The sequence below is a fragment of the Hibiscus syriacus genome, unplaced genomic scaffold (assembly GCF_006381635.1).
Source record: "Hibiscus syriacus cultivar Baekdansim isolate YM2019G1 unplaced genomic scaffold, ASM638163v2 tig00112495_pilon, whole genome shotgun sequence".
Taxonomy (NCBI): Eukaryota; Viridiplantae; Streptophyta; class Magnoliopsida; order Malvales; family Malvaceae; genus Hibiscus; species Hibiscus syriacus.
This window is the reverse complement of record NW_024063345.1, coordinates 411,624-422,186: the sequence shown is the minus strand read 5'-3', so window position 1 is coordinate 422,186 and position 10,563 is coordinate 411,624. Positions and strand designations below refer to the sequence as shown.

The window sequence follows — 10,563 nt, the reverse complement described above, 5'->3', positions numbered from 1 at the left end:
ACGTTTACTCTTATAATCAATTTCATCTCAGTTTGATAAATTGAATTTGGTAATCATATTTTTAATCCAAAGTTAAAAATTAGGTTTAGAGAGACGGAAGGAGCAAGCCTTAATCCGAAATAAGAAAGACAAGGCATTAAATGTGTGGTAGGAACTGTGCATCATATTAAATGCATGTCATGGATGAACGCCAACAAACATTTACTCCCAACCCAATTGACTTCATTGTCCAAAGTAGCATCATAAATCACTACAATCCCCTCATATTCGTCACAAGCTTAGACATGTATTTATTCAAATGAATTATTACTTAATAATAACATATTTTTATTTAAATTAATAATAAATTAGTATTATTATTATTATTATTATTATATATTTTTACTTTTTTTTATCTATTATTAATAAATAAACTATCGAATCAAACTTGAATAAAAGAAGTATATTAATATTTAATATTATAGATTAACTTGACCGAACTCGTAAATATATAAAAGAAGTTTATAGGATTGATACGGATAGAATGTACCATAAGTACATGACATAAGAACTATATTAATTTATTTAGGGTAAAGTACAAAATTGATCATCAATTATAAGAAGATATTTTGTTGTGTATTTCGATTATTAAAAATTATAAAATATTATTTAAATTATAAAATATTATTTTGTTGAATCATCTAACTATTAAAAGTTACAAAATGATCACTCGACTATTCGTATATTATAAACTCATCATTTTCTGTTAAAAAAATGTATGGTTGTCTGAGTTGGACGTTAACATACTAACTGAGATGTGATAAAATCATATTTTAATAATGTCCATTGGTATTATCGTTGCTTTCAAGTACTAATTTGACGATATAATCTTTCAAACATTAACTAGATAATATAATATAAATGAAGGGTCAATCCATAAAATACAACTCAAATAATTACGAGATCATATTTTATCATATCTCAATCAATAGATTAATGTTCAACACAGACGGTCGTTAATTTTTTAACAAAAGATAATGAGTTTAAAACATATGAATAGTCATATAATCATTTTGTAATTTTTAATAATCGTATGATTGAACAAAATGACATCGTATAGTCAATTAATCATTTTATAATTTTTAATAATTGAAAGAATTAATAAAATAATAACATAAGTAAAGTGATTAATTTGAACTGATTTTTATACTAGAGGGACGTGTTAGTACATTCCTTAAAAATCAATTCTCAATTATTTGAATTTTTCAAGAGTGCTGGTATTTTTTTGTGTGTGTAAAGAAACAGTGGTGGCATTAGAAGAATCGTAAAACAGTCTGAAAAATGGGGCGGGGGTAATAATGACTAATGTCGGGTTCTACGAGCCTTCTTCTTCGTCGTCTTCTCTTTCTGCAATTCTGATACCCCTTCTCTCTAAAACCAATATCGTTTCTCTCTATATACCATTCTTTCAAAATAATTTGACATCCCCACACACGCCCTTCACGCATCTCCATAAAATCATCATCATTATTATTATTTTCTTTCTGTACTGAGTCCGAATTCAATTACTACAATCCAAAACAATAACAAAATCCCATATCTCAGTTTCATCAATCTCAAACTATTCTGTCTTTTCTCTGCATGGACGGTCATTTCTTGGCCTCTCTAGTTTCAACGGTCAGATTTCTGTCTCCCCTAAGCCCTCTCTCTCTATCTCTCTCTTTGTCAACTTTTTTGATCATCCATTCGTTTGTCGTTGTAGATATTTTAGTAGAGTTTTGTTCTTTTAATCGAAACAGTATTGTTTTACTTTTTGTTGATTAAAAATGGCTGTTTTTCTGGGGTTGTTTTGTGGGCAGGAATCATGAATGGAACTACTGGATCAAAGTTTCAATCTGGGTTTTTCTTGTTGTTGTTGTTCTTCGGTTTTGGCTACCGTTTTCGTCGCTAATAGTATTATTATGGGCTGCGGACATTCCAAAGTCGACGACTTACCTTTGGTAAACCTTTGTAAAGAACGAAAGGAGCTAATCAAAGCGGCGTCGATTCATCGTTCCGCTATGGCCGCCGCTCATGTCACCTACTTTCACTCCCTGCGTGACGTTGGTGAAGCGATCCTTAAGTTCGTCGAAGAAGAGCTCGTCTTTGGATCCGCCTCTTCCGTTGATTCTCCTGTTCTGACATTGCCTTCCGACGAATTCAAATCTTCGAAAAAGAACAAGAGGAAAGACGACAACAACGTCGTCTCTTCTTCTTCAACTTCCCTTTCACATTCCGCTGAAGAACGCGGAAAAAACACGAGAAAAGGCAAAGAAGAAAGTGATGAAGAGGGGTCTCATCTGGATTTGTCATCCGGGTCACCTTCTATTTCCGGGTCAGGTTCCGGTTCACCTTTTGGTCATGGTGAAATGGACCATAGTCATAGCCACAGCCACAACCCAGACCAAGGACCAGCAGCGCCATATGACTACAACTATGGTTATGGTGGATATGGCGGCTACGGGAGTTATGGCTATGGATACCCTTACCCTCCCCCTCAAGATAACTGGGGGACTAATGGTAATTCTTCTTCTTATATGTATTACATGAAGAAATCTTCAACACCTTCTCAATCTTTTGTTTATCAGGAGCCTGAAGGATATAATGGCTCCTCAAGTTATACAAATGGAAGCTTTTTTGGGTATCCTTCGGGGTCTCCGAGAGGAGAAAATGGGTATGTGCAGAGAAATTCTCCTCCCGGGCCACCTCAACCACCACCTGCTCCGCCGTCTCCACCGAGAAATTCGACATGGGATTTTCTTAATGTGTTTGATACATTTGATAACAGTGGTTATCCGGGTTTCTATCCTGCGTCTAGATACGGTTATGGGTCGACCACCAGTAGTCCGGACTCAAAGGAGGTGAGGGAGAGGGAAGGAATCCCTGATTTGGAAGATGAAACAGAGCCAGAGATGTTAAGAGCTGCTCACAAAGAAAAGAGGAAAATGGTGATTGAAGAAATGAATAATAATTATAATAGTAGTCATAATAAAATTAGGAACTTTGGTGAAGGGACTTCAAAGTCAGTTCCGGTTCAAAGGGTTAATGGTATTATCGAAGCCTCAACTTCAACTTCAAAGGCAGTGCCATCAAGTAAAAGCGAGAGCTTGGAGCCTGGGGATCATATTAATATTAGTTCAAGTAGTGGAAGTCCTGATAATATTGTTACAAAGAGTCCCGAGGGAGACTTTCCGAAGAACAAAAGGGTCAGTTTTGAGGTAGAAGAGGTATCTAATTTGGATGTTGACTCTTCCAAGCCGAGTAGTTTAACCACATTGTCCGTCCATGGCACAAGAGATCTGCAGGAGGTTGTGAAGGAGATAAAGGATGAGTTTGAGACTGCCTCTAGTTATGGGAAAGAGGTTGCCGTTTTGCTTGAGGTTGGAAAGTTGCCTTACCAGCAACGTAAAGGAACAGGGTTTAGAGGTGGGTTTTCGTTTTTTCTTACTTACAACTTCGTCTTTGGCTCTTCATTTTTGCTTCTTGTTGGATGCTTGTGAAGGTAGCCTCTCGAGTCTTGAATATGCTAGGTTAGACTTTGGGAGAGAGATGTTTAAAGATTTTGCTGAATTGATATGTGTGAAATTTGAAATCACTGAGCATTAGTTCAAACCGTGCGACAGGTCTGCTGTAAAGTTGTATGCTTTCATTTACTATGCTCTGCTTTATTGAAGCATACATTTCTTTGGTGCAGTGATTTTTTCTAGGATGCTGTATCTGGTGGCGCCTAACGTGATATTATCTCCTCCTCCACCTAGACCATCAATACGGATAACTTCTAGGACAATGAAAACGGCAAAAGAATACTGTCAGGTTCCAGAGCAGGATGAAAAGCATCGAAATCTTTCATCAACTTTGGAGGAGCTTTATGCATGGGAAAAGAAATTATATAAAGAAGTCAAGGTATGCAAGTTATATGACTAAAGATAAACTTTGCTTCTTTACTTACCTGATGTCTATGCTGAATCAGTTTATATCAGAAGACTGAATCAGTTTTTGGTTTAATGGTTTTAGGTGTTGTTTTTATGTATGTTATGTCATTAAATGTTGGGTTGTTTTCCTATTGATGGAGGTTTATCTTAGGTATAGGGTGATTGCCTTTTGATTTTTGTGGTCGAGAAGGTGAGAGCTTTAGGTGATTATGTTTTTTGTAATGGTGTTTATCCTCGTTTGAGGGTATTTCGTGTTTTCATATGTAATGAGGCGTTTTATTCAATGAAATATGAGGTACTCTTTTCTTCCTTCCTATGTTCGTTAACATACTTCTTAGTATGTGGACGAATACGAAAGGAGTTTTTAATGAGACCTCCAACTTCTATCAAAAAAAAAAGAAAAGGTTGTAATTGTATAGCATAATAGTTAGTATTCCTTGAGCTATACTGCTTTTAGTCATTCATTTTCTTGTATAGTCAAAATGTCATGCTTATTTGATTGATTTTCAATGTTGTTATTATCTGAATATCTAAATATTTTCCTCAGTTTTTCTAGACTTTTCCCAGTTTCTGTCATTTCAACTCTTACTTCCCCAGTTAACAAAAAGCTATCAGTAATTGTTGGATTTTAGAACCTAATGTGCGGTAGTAGCATTTAAGTGCTTCTATATAATCTGGAGTCCTTTGCATGACTCTAGCCCTGCGCTATTTATTGCTTTTCGATTCAAAAATTAATCCCAAATTAACTAATTGTCATTCACAAATGTTTTGAAAATGTTTTTGAATCCTTATTATATGTGCTTGTTTTTGCCATGATTTTAGGATGAAGAAAGGCTACGGGTTATTTATGAGAAGAAGTGTAAAAAACTGAGAATGCTTGATAACCAGGGAGCGGAATCCAGCAAGATTGATGCAACACGGGCTTCAATAAGAAAGTTGTTGACAAAGATTGATGTTTGTATAAAGGCTGTTGAAGCTATATCAACTAGGATACATAAGCTAAGGGATGAAGAACTGCAGCCTCAGCTCACCAACTTGGTTTATGGGTATTGACTTTTGTTATTTTCCTAGTCAGATTTGATCATCTATTACACTTCATGTGATTTTACCATAATCACTATTTTATTTTGTTGGTGGTGGTTTTTGAAACATTTTTAGCTTCTAGTTTTAGATGAATCCAATTATATGGTGGTGCAATGGTGAATCATGCATCTGCATAATGATACTTGCATGTATTGTGGTATGCCTTGGTTTGTAAGTGGAGCTACACGGGTCTTTCATTGTATTTTCTTGCAACTTGTGGGGGGGGGGGGAAATGATGGAGCTTTGTCTCGTTCTTTTTGTCAAATTTAATTTGCAACTTTGAAAAGGATTTGTGGAATGTTTTATTATGCATATTGTCAAAATCTTCTGGAGGTGTTCATTTTTATCCGATTGGTACTTAATATCCCTTTATCTGTTTAGAGGTAGTCGGTGTTTTACTTATTAGGTTCTTATGCAATGATATGTGGCCCTATTATTTTGCAGGTTGATAAGAATGTGGAAGTCCATGCTTAGCTGCCATCAGAAGCAGTTCCAAGCCATAATGGAGACCAAAGTTCGATCTTTAAGAGCAAATACTGGTTTTCAAAGAGATTCGGGTTTGAAAGCTACTATTGAGCTTGAGATGGAGCTTTTGGACTGGTGCACTCGCTTTAATAATTGGATCAATACCCAAAAGGCATATGTTGGGTCCTTGTATGGATGGCTCATGAGATGCATTGAACGCGAACAGGAAATAACTGCTGATGGGGTCGCTCCATTCTCTCCAGGTCGAGTTGGGGCACCACTAATTTTTTTAATTTGCAATGATTGGTACCAAGCAATGGATCGAGTTTCGGAAAATGGTGTAGCAAATGCCATGCAGAGTTTTGCTTCAAGCCTACACCAGTTATGGGAAAGGCAAGATGAGGAGCTTCGTCGGAGGACCAAAGCACAATATCTCTCAAAGGATTTCGAGAAACGGCTTAGGGAGTTACGGTTACAGAGGCAGAGGATGGAGCAGGAGCAAGAAGCAGTATCAGATAAAAATGCTGTATCCAAGGTTCCTTCCGAAAGTGGAGTTTCACCACTGGATGACCTAAAGGTGGATCTGGATTCCCTGAGGAAAAAAATAGAGGCAGAGAGAATCAGGCATAAGGATGCCATAAAATTAGTTAATGATGCTGCTTCAAGTAGTTTACAAGCAGGTTTGGTCCCAATCTTTGAAGCCTTGGGGAACTTCACGTCAGAGGTTTTGAAATCACATGAGCAGGTCAGACTTGAAAATGCTGGGGTCTCCTAGATTTGGTGTCTCGCATGGAAGAAAGCTTGCCTTTGTTTATGCACATTACTTGCCACGTGAGATTACATCTGCCAACATAGAATGTCGGCCTTGGATGTGTCTGAAATGGGTATGTATTTCATACGAGTACATATCAAGAAAAATGAAGGGATGAAACGACACAGACCGATAGAGACGAAAGGGAAGATGTTTGAGGTTGGGTGGTTGTAGGATCATTGTTACAAACTGGAAGTTGTCAGAAAGGAGTTTTAATCCCGAAGATCTTCTCTTGAATCCTTAATTCTCCCATAGTTCATTAGAATTAACCCCTTGAATTATATAGTTGTAGTAATTTTTGTACAGAAAATTATTCATTTATTGATTGATTGGGTAAGTCGACATAAGTTGTAGATCAGTTAACTTTAAAAGAGAAAATTTTGACTGGTTAGATATATGGAAAGGGTCTTGTGGATAAGTTAGGAGGTAACATTCTTATTTTTGTTTTTTAGGAAGATATACAAGCAAAATATTTAGAGATTTTCCAGATGGGATTGTGGAATAAAATCATAAATTAATTTTTTTTATTAATACGATGTAAATACAAAATAATATGTGTTTAAAAATAATCTCTCAACCATTTGATATTAAATATTTACATTTATACTGTATTCTTTGTGTTCGAATCTGAAAACTCAAAAAATAACAATTTCTTTTTCACCGAGATCAATTGGTTCATGTCATAATTTAAAAACTAGTTTTAGAAAATGATTTTTAATTATATTATTATTAATAAATAACAATACTTTCATGATATATATTTTTTGATTAATAATACTTCCATGATATTTATTTTTCTTTTTGAGGTAACTTCAAAATTTTTATTTACGTTGAAAAAAAAATACAGAATCAACTAAGTTCATAGGATATATTAAGCATGAACGCGGTCATCGTAGAGGTGGATGGTTGAACTAAGAACGAGGAAGGGATTTGAGAAGGTGAGCTTCAATTTTGTGTAGGTCTGATAATTGAAGAGGTTTTAACATGAATTCTTCTGCTCCTCCTTCTAGGCACCTGCATTCATCCATGCTTTCATTTTCTTCCTTTCTTTCTTTATCAACTCTTTATTTTCTTCTCTTTCTCTTAAAAACTCAACAACTTGCATGCTAATTCTTGAAGGTTCATTCTCTGATGACATCACCACCACTGATACATCTTTCCATGAAGATCCCTGCAATTCTAAGTAAATACTACGTTATATTTTCGAATTTCCGGTCCAATGTTATATTAGAACTTGGAATCATACGAATTGAATTAAAATCGACTCATTATTTATTAATTTATATTCTCAAAAACATCTTTGCATGTCATAATATTTGAAGCCATATTCCATTACTAAAAACCATATGATCAGAAAAGCAGATAGATATTTTATCAAGGGAATCATAGCCGCTCGTTCCTGACATAGAAAAGTCTGTCAAAATTAAGTTGACTTTAAGTCCCTACATTTCATAAAAAAACACAGAAGAAAATAGTAGTTTCTAAATTAAAAATATCGAAATTAAAAGCAACTTAGTTATATAATCAAATAAGATTGCAAGAGAAAACCAAGTTATATGATCACTAAATCAGATATTTTTCATATATTTTATACAAATACCTTAAAAAATTAGCTAAAATAATAAAACGACCCTTTAAACTTTTATTATATTTCATGATATCTTAAGTTAAACCTTGATTTTGAAGTTCTGTTGGAATACTTAAATACTACTTATTATACAAATTAAAGGGTAAAAAAACTTGTTTGAGTAGAATGAAAATAATCAAATTGGATTACATAGGTGGGCTGAGATGGATTAAATAAAAAGATGGATTCTAAGGACAGTAAAATAGACGATTAATATTTAAAACCTGATGTTGTTGCGAAGAGGAAGCAGCTGTCGTTGAGTTTGAAGCAAACCTAGATATTCCAAAGCTTTTTCTCCAGACTCCAAGCATGTCACTGCAATTATTTTACTCACAGGCTACAGCTAGCTTAAAAAAGCACAGTTATTATAAAGTAATTTATGATCCCACCTTGGCATGAAAATGCTTTGAGGGGCTTCTCCAATAACTTCCTGTCGATAACGCTGTCATCCACAGCCAAAATATGAAAACGACCTTCTTCTTGTTCTTCCTCCTCCTGCTGAGCAATTTGTTGTTGTTGAGGTTGTCTATATTGAATAATATTGTCTGATTTCATCAGCTCCATAAAAAAAAGGCTTGGTAGCTTGTGATGTAGATTAGAGAAAGAAGGGAAGAAAGAATCTAAGTTGCTTTCGGTTTAATCTGAATGAATATTGAGATAAAAGAGCTGTTATAAGAAAGGCAACTACACGTATTTTGCAGCAAATAGAAACTTATATTATATCATTGGAAGCATGTTTTTTGAGAGTATAAATTTATATGAATTGTTATAATTTATTAATTAATAAAATCATTTGTAGTTGTTTTTTTTTCTCCTTAATTTTTTATTTGTTTATTAATAAGATGAAAGCTTCATGTTATCTGCAATGTAATTTAAGATCATCTCTACCGTAATGATAAAAGTTGTATTTTTATTATATATTTAATAATTTAAATGATTTTCTTGTATCGAATATTTTTAATTTACTGTGGAATTATGTGTAAAATAAAATTAATATAATTTTACATTAATGGAATAATAAATATATGTATATAATTGTGATCTCTTCCTAGATTCTGTGTTGGCGCATATTTCTCTCTTTCTCTTTCAGTCTGTGTCATTTTCTCGTCTCTGTTTTCTTTTATTTTGCTTTGGAGTTTGTTTGATTTCCGAGGAAATCTTGACAAGATATTTGTTGCCATTTAGTCGTTTTCTTTTCTTTTTCAAAAAATTAGGGCTGAAATTCGATGACTTTGAAAACAAATATTTAAATGTTACTGTTAGTAGCATCAGACATCAATGAAAGTTGCTATCATGCCTAAAGCTTGGTGGGATCAATCTGTTTCAACTAACAGATTTTGAGACGTTCTTCTAATATTCTCAGGGAATAATTTATTATATGACTAACAAACAATTTCAAATCAATCCATAGGTTAATTTAATAATTTAAAGAAGGCACGTCAACATGTTGTTGGCCCATGCTTAATGATAACAAGCTATCATGGGTATAAAATTATTAATTTTACTCAATTAAGATTGATTAAAATTTTGCTTTTAAAGCATAAAATGAAGTAAAATCTATAAAACAAATTAATACGTGGTTTGTAAAGATTTATTTTGATCTAATGAGTGACTCATAATTATTTTTGTAAAAGTTTTCATCGTAGTGTGATTATCACATCCTTTTCCTTACTAATTTTAGCTAACAACTTTTATTTATTTATTTATTGACATAATTAAACTGAATCTCTCATTAAATTTAAGGTGAATTGGCTTAAATAAAATAGAAAAGCGCACGGCCCCATGAAGCAAATCACTTCACCCAAGCTGGTTCGCCCCCGCTGTTTCCAATGACGGGTCTTTATTGCGTCATCAAATTTTCGGTTAATATAGGTTTAAATATATAAAGGCTATTCGTATAATTTTTAAAATTTATTTTTTATTTTTATAATATTAACTTTTTAAATTATTTTTATATCAAAAATTTTATTTTTCTCGTAATTTCTATTCAATGTTAACGTCAACTATTGTTCTGACATTTATTAAAAATAAAAATAAACTAACTATATTTACAATTTTTTTTGGCAATTCTGATCTTTAAAATAAATAAAAATCATTACATTTAAACAATCTATTTTTACAGCTTCTAAAAAATTAAATTGAAAAAAATTATAAATATAAAGGACTAAAAATTATAAATGTTGTATTTTTTTTTGTTAGATTCAAAATCTGAATGCAGCTAAGGCCCCCCGACACTTCTAGCCATTCGGCAAATAAGATTACCTCAATTACAAAGTGAAAGTATCTGCGAGCTGGGCTAGGTTAAATTAGATTCGAGCCGAACTAAAATACAATAATAGGAACACTTAAGCCCATGAAAAGGTCAATTATAGAGGTTCTGTTTATAGAACATTTCCAGGACACACGAAAGGGATACAATACGAAAGCTGGGTAAGGAAGCCCAGAGATTATTTGTATTGTTCCTTCAAGTAACTGACAACTGTAATATCACATTTACTACAATTAAAAACTTCTCTTTAGCAAAATTTATCTCAAATTGCGGCTTCAAGAAATAAATAGTAGAACCCCCCCCCCCCTAATATCTGGAATTACAATGTTTCTTGGTAACTTTAATCTCCAAGTGCATC

General features: G+C 33.5%; 1 protein-coding gene and 1 pseudogene across 1 annotated transcript; one reads left to right on the top strand and one right to left on the bottom strand.

The window, feature by feature from the left end:
- The first annotated feature begins 1,300 nt into the window (after positions 1-1,300).
- LOC120180417 (nitrate regulatory gene2 protein-like) lies at positions 1,301-6,634 on the top strand. Its single transcript, XM_039185744.1, has 5 exons — positions 1,301-1,656; positions 1,839-3,444; positions 3,713-3,921; positions 4,773-4,996; positions 5,478-6,634. Exons 2-5 carry the CDS (start codon positions 1,848-1,850, stop codon positions 6,271-6,273), a joined length of 2,826 nt encoding a protein of 941 aa, XP_039041675.1. The 5' UTR covers positions 1,301-1,656; positions 1,839-1,847; the 3' UTR covers positions 6,274-6,634.
- A 578-nt stretch (positions 6,635-7,212) lies between these two features.
- Positions 7,213-8,500, bottom strand: LOC120180370 (annotated as a pseudogene).
- Positions 8,501-10,563: the final 2,063 nt, after the last annotated feature.